This window comes from Pollachius pollachius (genome assembly GCF_949987615.1).
Source record: "Pollachius pollachius genome assembly, chromosome: 3".
Classification (NCBI taxonomy): Eukaryota; Metazoa; Chordata; class Actinopteri; order Gadiformes; family Gadidae; genus Pollachius; species Pollachius pollachius.
The window spans coordinates 30306830-30325472 of record NC_136936.1 but is presented as its reverse complement, the minus strand read 5'-3'; the positions used below and the strand labels follow the sequence as shown (position 1 = coordinate 30325472).

The 18643-nt window shown below is 45.3% G+C and overlaps 1 protein-coding gene across 1 annotated transcript in view; it reads right to left on the bottom strand.

Annotated features, from left to right (window-relative positions):
• Positions 1-18643, bottom strand: part of itgav (integrin, alpha V) — a 67471-nt gene that overhangs the window by 9438 nt on the left and 39390 nt on the right. The window contains exons 11-27 of the mRNA XM_079733653.1: positions 12732-12784; positions 12097-12172; positions 10496-10625; positions 10055-10152; positions 9136-9229; positions 8915-8960; positions 8592-8699; positions 8417-8472; positions 7907-8061; positions 5348-5485; positions 4976-5043; positions 4329-4473; positions 3825-3917; positions 3489-3568; positions 1983-2063; positions 1631-1736; positions 1389-1547 (exon numbers count right to left, since the gene is read on the bottom strand). Of these exons, the coding sequence (XP_079589779.1) occupies positions 1389-1547; positions 1631-1736; positions 1983-2063; positions 3489-3568; positions 3825-3917; positions 4329-4473; positions 4976-5043; positions 5348-5485; positions 7907-8061; positions 8417-8472; positions 8592-8699; positions 8915-8960; positions 9136-9229; positions 10055-10152; positions 10496-10625; positions 12097-12172; positions 12732-12784 (1686 nt within the window). The remainder of the gene's footprint in view (positions 1-1388; positions 1548-1630; positions 1737-1982; positions 2064-3488; positions 3569-3824; positions 3918-4328; positions 4474-4975; positions 5044-5347; positions 5486-7906; positions 8062-8416; positions 8473-8591; positions 8700-8914; positions 8961-9135; positions 9230-10054; positions 10153-10495; positions 10626-12096; positions 12173-12731; positions 12785-18643) is intronic.

Sequence of the window (18643 nt, the reverse complement as noted above, 5' to 3'; positions counted from 1 at the left end):
CAGGAGGCCGCTCGTTAAGGCCCTCTGTCTTAACAAAGGCCTCTCGTTAAGGCACTCTTACTTAACGAGCGGGGGCCAGGTCTTATCGAGGGCCTCTTGTTAAGGCCCTCTGTCTTAACGAGTGGGCCAGACACATACGGTATGCCAGTATCACCAATGCATCTGGTTACCAGTCTACCCCAGATTCAGACTAATTGTTTATTCCAAACTCAGCATAGTGAGTAGGGCCAGTATGGCTATCTCTTACAGCAGACGAAAAGGAATGTACCCCCACTGTCGGCCATTTACCAACAAAACTAAAACGTATTGTTGATCAAAAGCAGAATCATGGCTCTGAACGCTGGTTCCCGACGGTATTGTCTGCCGCCATTTCTTCTACCATGGAGGTCGCTAGATGAAGCATTGAGCAGAATGTCCTCTAAACCAGCGGCCCAGTCTCTTTTTGCTGGATCGCCAAAGAGAGTGGCTAGAGTTCTCACCAGCTGGGTTTCCTTATTCTTTGTTCATTCCTACAATAACTATATATTTGGTAAGTTAGAGGATGTTTTGATCGAAGCGCACCGCTGTGATTTTAGGTTGACGATATTCGATTGACAAAACAAATAGGATTGATTTATTTCACTTGTTCTAAAGCCTGGACATGAGACAATATTTCACACAATAAGACTGCTTATAGTTATTTTTATATCAAGGACATTATGTGGCACTCTGTGTAAAATGATAAAATGTGTAAGTAAGACAAATCTAAATAAATCAGCTCTCAATGAGCTATTGAGATTTAGAAGGGAAAAACGAGGACTGTTGAAGGTCAAACTGAATCATCATAATGGATATCATTTTGTGGTTTTGTTCTGTCTGAAATAAACCAAATAAATGAACAGTCTTATAAACATATTGATTCAACTTTACGATAGGCTATAATATAAAACTAAATACAATAAGTGTGTGCTGTGTGTCAGCTATGTGTCTGTGTGTGCTGTGTCTCATCTGTTGGTCATAATACCAACAGATGGGAGTGCTCAACTTCTTGACTCTATTCCTTCTTTCAAATTACGATGCCAGTGAACATGTCCTCATATGATAACTCTCTGAAATGGTACAATATACCCGTATAACGAGAACTAATGTTATGAGGTCTTGTAGAGACTCTCATGGCCATACGCGCATAGTAGAGCTTTAACTGAGTGATATTATTAGTTTAATAATTTGTTGTAATTTTATAATGATATCTTGCCATTATTCTCGAGGGTTATCTAACCCTAACCCTAACCTTAACCCTAACCCTTCCAGATATCTGGGTGTATCCCTTCAAACCTCCTCCTACCTCATCAAGCTCTACCTTAAACCCAATGAACAGCGGAAACACAATCTGTGTGTGTGTAACTTACAGACACGTTGAAGGTGTTTATCTCCACGTCTGTGGTGCAGTTGATTGGTCCGTCCAACTCATAGGAAATTATGTCAAGCAGAGAGCCGTTGCCATAGAGATATGGCCAGTCCACCACCAGCATGGCCTTACTGAATGCACTGGGACCACTGTTGCGAAGCTGGAGACAGATGACATCATGTTGTAGGTGAGTAAGTGACAGAGTGAGTGAGTGAGTGAGTGAGTGTGTGTGTGTATGTGTACCTCATATACGTGTAGTATCTGGGGTCCGATGTCGTCTCCTGACACCGGGGGGTTTCTGGGTTTCCAGTTGGCTATTGGTAACAACACCTGGTCTGGAGCAGACACGCTGCACACACACACACACACACACACACACACACACACACACACACTGAATTAACACAACAGTGTATAGTCGATTTCCAGTCTGGATTTGTATTTTGTCATAATGTTTGTGTTAGTTTGTGTTTGTATGGAGGGGTAGGAGTTTAGTGTGTGTGTGTGTGTGTGTGTGTGTGTGTGTGTGTGTGTGTTCGTGTGTGTGTGTGTGTGTGTGTGTGTGTGTGTGTGTGTGTGCGTGCGTGTCGGTCACCCTCTGATGTTGACCTTGGCCAGCACAGTCAGGTTGGTCCTGCTGGATACCAGTGGGCTACTGTTGTTGAACTGGTTGGAGCTGAAACCACACAACTTTCCTTCAGCATCATTCATAATGTAAATGACATCTACCTGAGACACACAGGGTCTACCAGAGACACACAGGGTCTACCAGAGACACACAGGGTCTACAGAGACACACTGGGCCTACCAGAGACACACGGGGTCTAGAGACACACAGGGTCTAGAGACACTAGGGGTCTACCAGAGACACAGGGTCTACCAGAGACACACAGGGTCTACCAGAGACACACGGGGTCTAGAGACACAAGGGGTCTACCAGAGACACAGGGTCTACCAGAGACACACAGGGTCTACCAGAGACACACGGGGTCTACCAGAGACACACGGGGTCTAGAGACACACAGGGTCTACCAGAGACACACAGGGTCTAGAGACACAAGGGGTCTACCAGAGACACAGGGTCTACCAGACACACACAGGGTCTACCAGAGACACACGGGGTCTACCAGAGACACACAGGGTCTAGAGACACACAGGGTCTACCAGAGACACACGGGGTCTACCAGAGACACACGGGGTCTACCAGAGACACACGGGGTCTAGAGACACACAGGGTCTACCAGAGACACACAGGGTCTACCAGAGACACACAGGGTCTAGAGACACACAGGGTCTAGAGACACAAGGGGTCTACCAGAGACACACGGGGTCTACCAGAGACACACGGGGTCTAGAGACACACAGGGTCTACCAGAGACACACAGGGTCTAGAGACACACAGGGTCTAGAGACACAAGGGGTCTAGAGACACACAGGGTCTACCAGAGACACACAGGGTCTACCAGAGACACACGGGGTCTACCAGAGACACACAGGGTCTACGAGAGACACACAGGGTCTAGAGACACAAGGGGTCCACCAGGGACACACAGGGTCTACCAGAGACACACAGGGTCTACCAGAGACACACAGGGTCTAGAGACACAAGGGGTCTACCAGGGACACACAGGGTCTACCAGAGACACACAGGGTCTACCAGAGACACACAGGGTCTACCAGGGACACACAGGGTCTACCAGAGACACACAGGGTCTACCAGAGACACACAGGGTCTACCAGAGACACACAGGGTCTAGAGACACAAGGGGTCTACCAGAGACACACAGGGTCTACCAGAGACACAGGGTCTACCAGGGACACAGGGTCTACCAGAGACACACGGGGTCTATCAGAGACACACAGGGTCTAGAGACACACAGGGTCTACCAGAGACACACAGGCTCTAGAGACACAAGGGGTCTACCAGAGACACACAGGGTCTATCAGAGACACACAGCGTCTACCAGAGACACACAGGGTCTAGAGACACACAGGGTCTACCAGAGACACACAGGGTCTACCAGAGACACACAGGGTCTACCAGAGTCTCGGGGGTCTACCAGTGACACACAGGGTCTACCAGGGACAAACAGGGGTCTACCTGAAGATCTGCAGGTCAAACTGGACGAAGGTGTCATGTTCTGACAGCTGGTGGACACTGAAGCGCAGCTCCGCCAGGACCTGGCCAATGGAAGCGCAGCAGGTTGTAACAACAGCCAATCAACACATGAAAGAGGAATAGGTTGGCATAACTAACTCCCTCTATTCTCAGAATGATAAGTTCCTTCAATAGTTGACTATGGATTGTTAACTAATGAATTCCTATACTAAGTGGATAAATGGATGAGATAACAAGTTAACCAGCTTGGACAGGGCCAATGCAGTAAGAGGTGTGGTTCTGAAGACTTGGTGGTAAATGTGTTAACTGATGACTGACCTTGGCTCCTCCCTTCATGGGGTTTCCCAGCTCACACACCACCACTCTGGTCTCGTTATCCTTCTTGGAGTTACATGACAGCCTGGATAGAGCCTGCAAAAACCAGGTACATTACCACCCAGAGCATAGCCTGGCCCAGTACTTCATTACCACCCAGCACATAGCCTGGCCCAGTACTTCATTACCACCCAGACATAGCCTGGCCCAGTACAATAATGTTATCAATAAATTATAAATAACTGATAACTATAAATGATCAATTAAAAATAAATTCTGGCCAGAAGGTATCTCTTAGTTTACAAGATTCTTCCTCTCAACACCAAATGCCGCCCCCCACACCAGCCAGCCAACCGGGCGGCGCTGGTTTGTGTCACTCAGGAGCGGATTCTCTGTTGTTCCTTAATGTGTCCCGCCTCTAACCAGGAGGTTTCACACATATAGACTCTAGTGACCTTACGACCCTTGTCCCATCTGAACTCTAGTGACCTTACGACCCTGTCCCACCTGGCTGCGGACCACAGTGGTGTAGTCGGCCTGGGGGGGCGGAAAGACGCGAAGCTCGGCCTCGTACGCCCCCTCCCCCCAGTTCTCCGCGCTGATCTCCAGCGTCAGCTCGTTGTCGTCACCGATGTACAGCTGCTTCCTGTCGCTGGAACACAACACACACACAGCTGAGACCCAATAACCCCAACCCTAACCCGATGTACAGCTGCTTCCTGTCGCTGGAACACAACACACACACAGCTGAGACCCACTAACCCTAACCCTAACCCGATGTACAGCTGCTTCCTGTCGCTGGAACACAACACACACACAGCTGAGACCCACTAACCCTAACCCTAACCCGATGTACAGCTGCTTCCTGTCGCTGGAACACAACACACACACAGCTGAGACCCACTAACCCTAACCCTAACCCGATGTACAGCTGCTTCCTGTCACTGGAACACACCACAACGCCCGGCGAGCTGCTGGGTGAAACAACCTCATCCATACACTTAACTAACACTCACCCTCATCCATACACTCAACTAACACTCACCCTCATCCTTACACTTAACTCACACCCCACCCAGTTTTATTGGTTTAGTGAGTGCTGTAGTTTGACAGGCTGAGTACACTAGCAGCCCAACCCTTTAAGGAGCACTTACCTCTTCACAGACAGCCTGAGGTCGGGCTTACAGATGTTGTCATCACCACAGTCCAGCAAGATGTGAGCCTGGAGGAGATAACAGCTGCTGTCACCTGCCCGTTGTAGTTTAGCTATAGTTGAGCTACCTGCCTGGTTGGTAATCCGTTGGGCTAATCATGTAGGAAGTTTTTTTAATTTCCTACACAGCGTAGAGCTTGCCACCTTGAGTCTGCAGGCATTACAGAATTCAAGGGGTGTACTAAAGTGTTGCGGCTAACCCCGCTCTCTGTAGAGAGCGGGGGTCTCAACCCAGGGTGGGGGGAACAAAAAAAGATCAAATCCACTATTCTGAGCCCAGTATGTGTGAGGCGCTGGATGGTGGGGGTCAGACCTGTTTGGTGAGGTTGGAAGGAGCCTTCATGTCCAGGATGGGCAGCAGGCCGGTGCTGTCCGCTGCCAGCTTGTAGTCCAGACTGAACTCCATCACGACGGATATGGGAGTGATCTTATCCTGGAACTCCCCCTCATCCTAAAACAAAGACACAGAGGGAGACCTTTGACCTCCACCTCATGCCAGTGAGGTGGAAGTCATGGGCCAATGGTCCCAACCACACCGCCACACTGTGGATGCTCCATTGAAGATATGTTGAATGACATGGCGCAAAATCATTGAAATATACTGCTAAAAGGCGGTCGGTGTAACACAGGCCAACTGAAAATAGTGTTTTGATTCACCGGGTGCAGACATTTTATTATTTTGTCTTGCTGACGAAAAACAATACAGTCTCTTAGTCTCTGCGTATGCGTAGTTCAGGACCCACCAGAGGTACATACACCGGTCTCTGAGTAGACCTGTGGATCTCCACAGAGTTGCTGACGGAGAAGTGAAATATGGTATTTAGCAACTGTGTTCGGCTATGTGTTAATGTCTATAGTTTAGTGTATATGTAGGGGTGGATATTGCAAAAATGTGCAATTCAATAGTATTGCGATATTTGGGCCACGATTCAATATTATTTCGATTCTTAACATATTGCAATACAGCAAGTATTGCGATTTGATTCTACGATATATTGCGATTCAGTAGGCTCAGCTACTGACTCGCTGAGTCGCCTCAGCTATTTTCCTAGCTCTTTTGGAATTTGGAGGTACCTTTATCATTTTGGTTTGGTCCGAGGTGTGTTTGGGGGTAGGAGGACGTTGGGTCGTTTCACCTCCTCAGGGGGAGCTAACTCCAAATGGAACCTTGTGAGATGGGCTCTAAAGTTTGTCTTATTCCCACAGTACTTCATTTTCATGTGGCATTCTAGGCAGATGGCATACTACATGTCAAGGTCTTTACTATTCGCTTTTTGATGAAAACAGAAATGTACCCACATTTTCGATTTGAAAGAAGACACCTTGTGGATGTAATACGCAAATGTAAATTATCAGCGTAACCTAAATAAAAAAAATGATATTGAAATACTGCGCTACTGTATCGATATAATTGCAAAAAATCACGATACTGAACAGAATCGATTTCCCCCCCCACCACTATGTGTTTCTATGTGTTAGTGTCTATGGTTTAGTGTCTATAGTTTAGTGTCTATGTGTTAGTGTCTATGTGATAGTGTCTATTTGATAGTGTCTATGTAATAGTGTCTATGTGTTAGCGTCTAAGTGTTAGTATTTATGTGTTAGTGTCTATGCGTTATCGTCTATGTGTTAGCGGCTATGTATTAGTGTCTATGTGTTAAGGCCAAAGTAAACTACTCTGACTCCGTAATCCATAGTCCGACTCCGTAATCCGTAGTCTGACTCTGTGACTCCCGAGACCCCTCAAGCATTCAAAGTTCTCCGTCAGGATTTTGGATACGCAATGCAATTCGCCGCCCGATAGTTTTATATGCAGACTACTAACCATGTAAATAGTGTTGTAAATAAACGTAACAAATCTTATCTGGTGTTTTATTGGTCCTTAATGTGCAAGTAGACAAGGTACAAAGTAAATAAGGTGCAAAATAAATAAGGTGCAAAGTGATTCCGGAAATGATGTTGTTAGAGGACCAATCAAAGCCCTTGCCGTCTCCATCCGTCTCCGTTGCATCGACGGATAGTTAAAAAACATTGGATGAGCATGTAGAGCTACGGAGAGGGTCTCCGACGACTGAGAGGGGTCTCCGTGTCTACGTACAGCACTTAATGGAGTAGTATAAATCAGCCTTTAGTGTCTATAGGCCTCTACGGATTCAGTTTATTCCTTTCCTGACAAGATGACCAGGAAATACTTGGAGGAAAAGGTTGTTCGAATTCTTAAAAATCCTTAGGAAAGGTGCCTCAATGCAACCTTTAACCCACCTTTAACATAGGTTACTCCTGACCAACCTTTACGAAAGGAAAGGAGATGTTTGTAACCCATAATCCTTCACAGCAGTGATATTTAAAGCAACAGACCACCGACAAAGTTTACTGACTCATGCAAAGACGCATGAGAGATGCGGTAAAGCAGAAGAAGAGAAGAAAAGAAAATGCCAACTTCACATTTACTACTGGGGGCAGTTAATTTAAGCATCGACATAAGTTTAGCCTCTTTTTTTTCACATGTGAATTGGGATTCAAGTGGCCTAAAATATTCCCTTTGGCCAAGTCCGACCTTAGTGATTCTCACTGTTGGCGACAACCTGATTGAAATCAATACGAGAAGAACGCATGGATCGAAAGAGTGCTTGTTGTAGTCCATCTTTGGATGTTGTAGTTTGACGAAAACGAAAGATGTTTGAAAGTAAGCACCTTTTCATCTCGCCTTGACCTGATGACTTATTCCACAAATGTTTAGGAAAGATGGCAGAAAGCTTAGAAAATTTGACTTTCCAATTTGGGCTCATGTGTTGGTGTCTATGTGTTAGCAGCCAGATGCTAGCGGCTAGGTGTAAGTAGCTAGGTGTTGGCAGTGCTCACAGGAGCTCACTTTGAGGTAGGCCTCCAGCTCCTCGCAGGCGAACCCGAGGCGGTTGGACACGCTCATGTTCTTTGCGTACTGGAAGGCTCCGCTGTGGAGGAACAGGACTCGCTTGGTGGCCTCCTTGTGTTTCAGACGGTCCAGAACCAGGTCCACCCTGAAACCTGACAACCAATTCCAAGTCAGGCTAGAGATCAGAGGGACATTAACACACCATCCAACATCAAGGCCTCAGTAGAGCAGAGATAAGGAAGCAGAGAACAGAAGGCAGAGAGAGAGAGTGGAGGAGAGATGGTGGCTGGAGGAGAGAGAGTGTAGGAGAGAGTGGAGGAGAGACGCTGGATTTAGGAGAGAGAGTGGAGGAGAGATGGTGGTTGTAGGAGAGAGAGTGGAGGAGAGACGGTGGCTGTAGGCGAGAGAGTGAAGGAAAGACGGTCAGGGTAGGAGAGAGAGTGGAGCAGAGACGGTGGCTGTCAGAGAGAGTGGAGGAGAGATGGTGGCTGTAGGAGAGAGGCTTACTCAGGATGGCTGGAGCTCCCATCCCGCCGGCCTCAAGGCAGTACTTTACCCTAAAACTGAACCACAATACACCTTCACAAACTACCACACAAATGTGTACACTGTGCCTATGTGTGTGTGTGTGTCTGCGTGCTTGTGTGTGTATGTGTGTGCGTGTGTGTGTGTGTGTACCTACCAGGACACCTTGGTGCTAGTTCCAGGGAGGGTACAGTTCTTTTCTTCTGCGTTGAGGATCTGAGGAGTGATGTCCAGGGTGGCATTCACACCGATGACAGGACGAGCCCTGGAGTCCACACACACACACAAAATAGTAAATAAAACATCAAAGAGCCAATAGAGGCACAGCGGGTCACACAGACCCGGTCTGTGTGACCCCCCCCCGCTGTCTTAATGCATGCTAAAGTCTAACAGCATGCATTAAGACAGCAGGAGTTCAGGATCTTTGGTATCAGAGGAGGTCGAGGGGTTAGTGAGGAGTCTCACTCTCTTTGTGGTTACCTGTATAAAACAGCCTTGTCCGCCCCAAACACTCCAACTATAAGATCTGGAGGACAAGAGAGAGAGAATATTCAGAATAGTGTGTGTGTGTGTGTGTGTGTGTGTGTGTGTGTGTGTGTGTGTGTGTGTGTGTGTGTGTGTGTGTGTGTGTATGTGTGTGTGTGTGTGTGTGTGTGTGCGTGCGTGCGTGCGTGCGTGCGTGCGTGCGTGCGTGCGTGTACCTGGGTATCCGTTTCGGTCTATATCAGTGTTGCCAGTTATCGCGTAGCCAAAGCTAGCAGGCATGTAGCTGGACGCCCAAACACCCTGCAGGACCTGGAGCAAAGGGTTAGATTAATGTTCTACATTTATACTAGGGATGGGTAACGATCGTCGAATAGTCGAAGACTATTCGAGTCACATAGAAAATCGAATAATGAATGTGACTATCGCTATTTATTACACGGCTCTTCTCAATGCTGTTGAACGCTCCGTTCACTTGCATGGGCCTTCAACTTCCGGTGGTGAATACTTTTTTGATAATTCACCGTTGCTAAGCATATAATGATCGCTGTCAAGGAAAGTGGATTTTTTTTTTCTGTCGTATCACTCCGCAAGATTGATTTCATACAAATCATAAAAGCCTCCCCCTGTGTAATTGTGTGTGCGTGTATACGAGGTGCATGTGTGCGTGCGTGGGGGGTTCTTGATTGACCGATTTTTGAATATTATTCGAATACTTCTCAGCGAATGTCGAATAGTACTATTTTTGCCAGAAATGCACATCCCTAATTTATACATCAACATACATCATCTATAATCTATGATAGATACATAAACACAACATCTATAATCTATGATACATTCATCATCTATAATCTATCATACATCGTTTATCATCTATAATCTATGATACATTCAACATCTATAATCTATGATACATTCAACATCTATAATCTATGATACATTCAACATTTATAATCTATGATACATACATCATCTATAATCTATGATACATTCAACATCTATAATCTATGATACATTCAACATCTATAATCTATGATACATACATCATCTATAATCTATGGTAGATAACCCAAGTAATCACTGAACACACATCCTCTATAATCCAGACCCAGGCCGCTACAGGGTGGGCTGTACCTGTGAGGGAGAGGGGGAGGGCCCCCCGGGTCCTCCGTTATGGATGTAGACCAGCCCATGCTGCTGGGGACCCCCGTAAGGGGATGACACCGCCACATCTGGAGACAGAGAGGGTCATCAACATCTCACCAGGGATTCTCAATGCATTGTGTGTGTCGATATATACACATCTGTAAATATTAACAGATCTGTACATATACACACATGTGTGTATATACACATGTGTATATATCCAGATGTGTGCATATCCAGATGTGTGTATACAGTGTGTATACAGATGTGGGTATATCCAGATGTGTCTATACATATGTGTGTATATACAGTTGTCTGTAATTCCCAGTGTGTGTGTAGTGTGTGTGTATCAACATGTGTGTATTCAGTGTGTGTATATCCAGATGTGTGTTGGTAGTGTGTGCATCCAGATGTGTGTAGTATGTGTACCGTTGTATCCATCCATGTCCAGGTCTCCGAGGGCCGCGAGGGCTGAGCCGTAGCGGGCATAGATCTCGGAGCCAGTCAGCGTCTGGGCGGGACGGAAGGAGAAACCACCCCTCCCCAGGTACACCGACACCTGGAACACATGACCTTTGACCCTCAACACCACGGTACACAGACACCTGGAACACATGACCTCTGACCCTCAACACCACGGTACACCGACACCTGGAACACATGACCTCTGACCCTCAACACCACGGTACACAGACACCTGGAACACATGACCTCTGACCCTCAACACCACGGTACACAGACACCTGGAACCAGGCCTGGAATTTCGTGATTTTAGGGGCAAGGCCACTTGGCCTGCAGCGGGGCAATTTTTTTGAGGCCACAAAGGCCACATGCCAGGGCATCAAGGCCATAAGTTAAAAAACATGATTTTGATTTCACTTAAATAGACAAATCCATTTCTAAAAGCATTAACGCCTTTTTAAAAAACGGTCTTACACTTCGAGAGAAATTGTTCATTGTTTTGCAGTATTATCTGCACTTTGAAGAGCCTTTTTGCGATAATTCTCCACTTCTATTTCAAAAGGAAAAAAAGTTGAGTGAATTTGTTGAATTTTGTTAAATGTTAAAACTGCATTATTGTCTATAATATTAGAATTTGCCATAAGTAATATATCTTTTTTAATTACACATAATTACGATTATTTAAAAATGACAATAACCCTTACTCTGCCGTCATGGGGGTCGCAAGTGTTGCCAGATTGGGTGGGAAATCTGGCCCAATCTGGTAACACTGGCGGAGGCGTCCCTTACTGATCCTAAGCAGTTGTATTTGTGTGCAGCAAAAAGCTCCGTTGCGCTTGAACTTCAGAAATGCTTGAGAAAATGTAACTTGTGTGGACGCTCCCGCATAACTTGGTCAATAAAAGAGCTAAGCTACTCAAAAGCTATTTGAATCAGAAAAAAGCTATTTGTTGATTGTTTTTCAAACGCTTTCATTTATTGTCACATCTTCTTTGGGATCGCTGTGCTGCACGGATTGGGTAGCCCGTCAACAAGAGCTCTTTAACGCTTGCATTCTTATTGGTCCACTTGTTGATAACGCTACTGTTGTGTTGACCAATCAAGACATGTACTAGCAATATGTGGCCGGAGCAGACTTGACAGGAGAGGGCAGAGAGGCAGGGGGGAAAGAAAAAAACAAAACGGGCAGAGTGCGGGGCACCAAGGCCACAGTGGCCGATGGGCATACGATTTTCAGAAGGGCGTCACGGCAAGATAGCGGGGCAACGACGGCCATGGCCGTCGTGGCCGCCGGTGAAATTCCTGCCCTGCCTGGAACACACAACCTCAGCATGACACCCTCAACACCACGGTACAAAGACACATAACACCAAGGTACACCGACACCTGGAACACACAACCTCACATGACCTCAACACCACAGCACACAGACACACACATCCTCAGCCTGACTGAACCTCAACACCTAGGTCCACAGGCACGTGTGTGTGTGTGTGTGTGTGTGTGTGTGTGTGTGTGTGTGTGTGTGTGTGTGTGTGTGTGTGTGTGTGTGTGTGTGTGTGTCTTACCTGCCCCACCTCCCTCAGTTTGCCATCCGAGCCTCGGTCCATGAAGAGAGGAGCTCCCACCAACAGATCCACATTCCTGAGAGACGTAACACATTATCCGCACTGGGACAGACCTCCATCATCACACAACACCATCACCACACAACACCATTACCACACACGGAACCAACACCATCACCAAATTAACCTCACACGGACACAACGCCATCACCACAAAACACCATCACCACACTAACTACACACGGACACAACACCTTCACCACATTAACCTCACACCGACACAACACCCTCACCACACAACACCATCACCACATTAACCCCCACCGACACAACGCCATCACCACATTAACCTCACACAGACACAACACAATCACCACATTTAACTCACAGAGACACAACACCATCACCAAATGAACTACACACGGACACAACACCATCACCACATTAACTATACACGGACACAAAACCATCACCACATTAACCTCACACCGACACAACACCATCACCACATTAACCTCAACCAGACACAACACTATCGCCTTATTAACCTCCACCAACACAACACCATCACCACATTAACTACACAGACACAAAACCATTACCACATTAACTTCACTAGAGACAGACAGACCTACCCATCGTTGTTGACATCAGAAGCAACTACAGAGTGGCCAAAGTAGGCCGCCATCTGAGAGAGAGAGAGAGAGAGAGAGAGAGAGAGACCGTTATACTTTATTTCATCCTTGCCAATTTAACACATGCAGTGTTAAAATAACATGCATATATCTTTACAAAACTTTGACATTAGCATTTAGTCAGGGATCAAGACGTATATATGGATGTGTATATATGTATGTATGTATGTGTGTATATATATATATTAATTTATATAGATATGTATATCAGGGTTATCTTCATGTGACTGGTCTGAACAGGGCTCGAGCTGACATTAAGGGGTCTGGTCGTTCTTCTTAGTCAGAACTCGAGACGGGTCCTATCTGAACGGCTACTCTTAACCATACAGCTTATCAGTACTTTAACGGTACTCTGTTCTTTTAGAAGAATGACCAGAAAATAACAAATTAACGTGTTATTAGTTAATATATTAATTTAATTCAGTAGCAACAGCTTAAAATGTTTTGAATAAATAACTATTATAGACTTATATTCTGAAATGAACAGGGGGGGGGGGGGGGCAGAAAGGATTGAATGAACATGAAGGGGGGGTCAGAAATAAGTGAATGAACAGGGGGGGGGCAGAAAGGAGTGAATGAACAGGAAGGAGGGGTCAGAAATGAGTGAATGAACTTGGGGGGGGGCAGAAAGAAGGGAAGGAAAAGGAAGGGGGGGGGGCCAGAAAGGCTTAGAATCGTGGGCTTCTTCTTAACATGCTACTGAATAGCCTCGTTAGCATTCCATTAGCCTCTGTAGCCTTCCAATAGCCTCGTATGCCTTCCAATAGCCTTGTTAGCCTTCAATTAGCCTTGATTAGCCTCAAGATATATGGTCATATAATATTTATGATGATATATTATACCGTCGGCCCTGTTGGACAATGTGGAACTGTCACTGAGAGCCTGTGGCCCTAGCTCCTGTGGTGTGACCATAGCTCTTGTGGTGTATCCCTAGCTCCTCAATGTGGCCCTAGCTCCTAAGTGTGGGCCTAGCTCCTCAATGTGGCCGTAGCTCCTGCAGTGTGGCCGTAGCTCCTGCAGTGTCACCCTAGCCTCTGCAGTGGGCCATTGCACCTGCAGTGTGGCCCCAGTCAGCCCTAGCTCCTGCAGTGTGGCCCTAGCTCCTGCAGTGTGGCCCTAGCTCCTCCACACAGAACTTTATCGTTCTTAAGGTTCATTCAATTAAAACAGGTTTAACCTATTAAAGATTTTCATAAATTAAATAATAAAAAACGACTTCAACTAGATGTCAGACATGTTGTTCACAAGACGCTAAGGGCCCCATTTTAACGGTCTGAAACGCAAGTATGAACCTCGAAACACAAGTAGCTTTGAGGGCGGATCTCTGGCGCTGTTGCTATTATACCGGCGGATAAATTACTCTTGCGCCCGACGCAAATCTAAAATGGGTTGGTCTGAAACCCGTAGGTGTGTTTTGGGCGTGAGGTGCAACAAACCAATGAGAGTTCCATCTCCTCCATCTCCCTTAAAGACCCAGCGCATTTGAACTTGACGAGTTGATATTTTGAAAGCGTGTTTACAGTCTCCGCTGAGACAGATGCATGACCACATGAAATTCAAACTTCAAATGGCTCAGTTTATGGCCAAATAATAGGCCTAATTCACACATGGAATAGCGTTTTCTTCTACAACTTCAGAAACACTGAGTCTTCATGTAAATTTCGGCAAAGAGAACTTAACACATATATGATATGCAGTCCTGTGGCCGCAACTGTGGGTCTATTTAATGATATGCGCCATTACATTAACAAACATTGTTTCTTACCAGTATTGTATACATTATCGTTATCGACTTGTGTTCATAATATGCATGTGTCCCCCCGTTAATATACATTGCCATGGACTGTATTATGCGTTACGTGTTTAGTTTGCGTGTGTTTAAACAGATGGACGCACACACGTGTTCCAAGCATCACCCGCAATCATTCATTCTTTTAAAAACTCACTCGCAGTAAAACTGTTTTCTCACGATCTAATACTCATCAAGCCTAAAAGTTATGGGCTTGTACAAGATGTCTGTGTCAAGAAAATATAGTAGGGCGGAGATCGTTTATTGGCCTGTGGCATGTGCCACCGCGACCACTGACATACCATGGCATATGCCGTTTAGGATTGGTAGTTCAATTCAATTCAATTTTATTTGTATAGCCCTTAATCACCATTACAGTCTCAAAGGGCTTAACAAGACAAATATTTATGACACCCCCCTTTACCCAAGCCCCCACAAGGGCAAGAAAAAACTCCCTTGAAATTACCAAGGAAGAAATCTTGAGAAGAAACGCATAGTGGGGGATCCCTTCTTCCAGGGATGGTCAGGAGTGCAATGGGTGCCATAATTGACATACAGGTAAATACATGCACAAAAATGGTGATGTGGTGCTGGCCGGTTGACCATGAGGAGAGTCCAGGCGGTAACTGCCGTTCGGGTGGAACGGTATAAGCCGTTCAGGAACGGTAAGTGCCGTTCCCAACAATGGTATATGACACCAGCACGCCCCGCCTCCTCCGTATAATTTCAAGACAAGTATTGCCGTAAATGTAAAGCTATATATATTTGGTCTTTATCGACACTATATCACAACAAAACGCCGTAAATAAAGGGATTTATACGTTTCTCGTGTCCGTTCTGTTGTTAGTATATGTGCGATCTGTTTGTTATTGCTTTTGAAATGACAGATGCTTTTGAAAACAGCCGGACTTGCTCCGGTGACGGTAGTTAGCCTAGCCACCAAAACAGGTCTGACTAATCGATAACAGAGATTTAGAGCTATAGTCTATGACTACAGAAGCAGGTCCCTATATCTACCATGGGGTGGAACTGTAGCCTATGGCTAGACAGTCATCCATTTTTCCACTCCTGTTTTATCAAGGTGTCCTAGTAGCGTAGCCTATATAGCCTACTGTATGACTGCTTCAACTCATAACTATTCAATAGGCCAAATATTAAGTTTTGCATTTGTTCTTATTGGTGTTTAACCTAAAAATTGAAGTAGGCCTTCAGGTTCCTATCATTTAACACTGATCCAGTGTCAAAAACCTTTCTATACCGACATGATCCAGTGGTATCATGGCATATAGGCCAACCGTTTTTCCGCTGGCATGCCAATTATGTTAATCGGAAGTTCCATTTCCTACTGGAACCACCTTTTTTCGGCTGGCATGCCGCTCATGTGAAATGGTAATTACCAGTTTATACCAGTTTATACCAGGTATTTGCCAGTATTTGTCAGTGGCGCAATTGCTTTTTGGATAAGTGAAATAGCAACATGTATGATTTGCGCCGGGACACGCCTCTGCTTTTTGCCGACACGCCTCTCCAGGTGCAAGTGTATTGGCGCGAGTTTGCTGCGGGGGGAAATCAGCTTTATGTCAGGTGCAAACTAGCAACGATACATGTATCTTAAAAAGGTGTATGGTGTAGAAAGTCAATTGCGCTGGGTGCAAGATAGGGCCCTAAGACACTGACACCCCTTTGTTATTATCTATACTCATCATTAAAACAATAAAACAAGGGTTATATCGGAGAGATTATTTATGGTCCCAGAATAAATAATATATCTAGCATATCTAAAGGATTGCAATTGTCATTTGTAAAAAAAAAATTAAGCACACAAGATGGATGAGGGGGAATAATTTGTAAATAGAGGGTCAAACAACTATACTGTATTTAAACTACTGTGTAACTAACTAAAAAATAAGTAAAGGTGCAATGTCTGTTACCATTGCAGCGTTATTTATTGTTTGAATGACGAACACAGTAGATGAACAAATCCAGCATTTTCTCATCACTGAAATGTCTCCCAACTCTGTACACTCAGTTGGGGTAAACCACTACCTTCACTAGCGGGGCCAGCTGGATTTTTCCATTAACTGAGACCCTATTCTCCACAGTATGTCAACATACTCGATAATAATAAAATAGTTACACAGTAGTTAAAAAAAGTTTTAAAAAAATACAGCATAGTTGTTTGAGCCCTAATTTCCAAATTGGTACCCCTCATCCAAACCTGTGTGCTGAAAAAAAGTTTACAAATTACAATTGCAATCCTTTAGATATGCTAGATATATTATTCATTCTGGGACCATTAATAATCTATCCAACATAAGCCTTGTTTTATTGTGTATTTCTAAAACGGAACTACGACAGTGCCTTTGAAATAGCCTTGGGGATATTGCCGTCTACAGTGGCACATATTGCCCTCTACAGGTGGATGCTATTTACACATCCAGACTTACAGATCAGCACATATCGCCCTCTACAGGTGGATGCTATGTACACAGCCAGACTTACAGATCAGGGGCCTCATGTACAAAGCTTGCATACACACAAAAAAGCTGCGTACACCACTTCTCACGCAAACGTTCGGATGTACAAAGACAGGCTTGACGTGAGAAAGTGCGGTCCCCCAAGCAAACTTCATGTCTGGCGTACGCACATTTCTGGTGGATTTTGTCAGTTTACGGCACGTAGAGGCAATGCAGTGCAACAACATTAGGCCTACTCGATCACGAGTCATGACGTAATATTGCAATATGAGGCTAGTTGAAGTGGATTTGAACGTCGGGATGCGTGATCTTAAATGCACTTCAATCATGTATTATTGTTGAGACGCATAATGTGACACTTGATATTAGGCTAAACTTGACCGGAACGGGGGGATGCTGCCTTGACCGGAACGGGGGGATGCTGCTCTATCACCCTGAAAAAGGTGTGCCGCATTGTGCAGGCATGTGGGGTTCTGCACAATGTTGCGCACTGGCACGGCATGCCATTACGCGAAGTGATGAATCTTCCAGGCGACCAAGACCCCGGACCAAACAATGCACAGCCCAATAGCTATGCCATTCGAAACCTGGCAGCAGTTAATAGCCATAAAAAGGTAAACAGAGACAACATTCCAGTTTTTGGTTTTGGTGCTGATTTCGGAGGAAAAAGAGCCAAACAAGATCTTATTTCTGGCCTCTACCTCCAATTTAGCACCTCCACCTCGCATTCAGTAAAGTTTTTTTTTCTTCCTTTCTCCATTTTCTCCTTTCTCCTAACTAGGGCACTACTGCAGGCCTATTTATACTAATTTGCATATTAAATAAGGGAGGAGACTGGGTGGAGAGTCGGGCTTGTGTATGTGCGCTCAATTTCACATTAATTGGGATGCACAAAGATAATCTGCGTGAAATCGTTCTTACGCAAGGATTGATACAGCTGGATTTTTTTCTGCGTACGCATCTTTCCAGATTTTGCATACACAAAGTTTCAGTAAGAAATCCACGCAAGTCTTAGTACATGAGGCCCCAGCTCATGTCGCCGTCTACAGGTAGATGCTGTGCTCACAGCCAGACTTACAGATCAGCTCATATCGCCGTCTACAGGTGGATGCTGTGTGCACAGTCAGACTTACAGATCAGCTTATATAGCCGTCTGCAGGTGGATGCTATGTACACATCCAGACTTACAGATCAGCTCATATCGCCCTCTACAGGTGGAAGCTATGTACACAGAAGGACTTACAGATCAACTCATATCCCCTTCTACAGGTGGTTGCTGTGTACACAGCCAGATTTTGCAGATCAGCTGCAGTGCACATTGGAAAAAACTCATGCGTACAGACGAGTCCACATTTCTTAATCTGTTCTGAAAGCAAGTGTGAGTAGCAATTTACGAAACACAAGTAAACTTTATGAATTTGTGCATCACGACATATTCATGTGGATATCTCTATACAAATGACAAGAAATCGATCTTTGTGGTTTGTGGTACAAGTAATGTGAATTGTATTTTGGGAGTTAAACTCCTCTCCTTTTACTTGCATGTCGCCATCTGCAGGTGTATGCTATGTATGCATCCACATTTT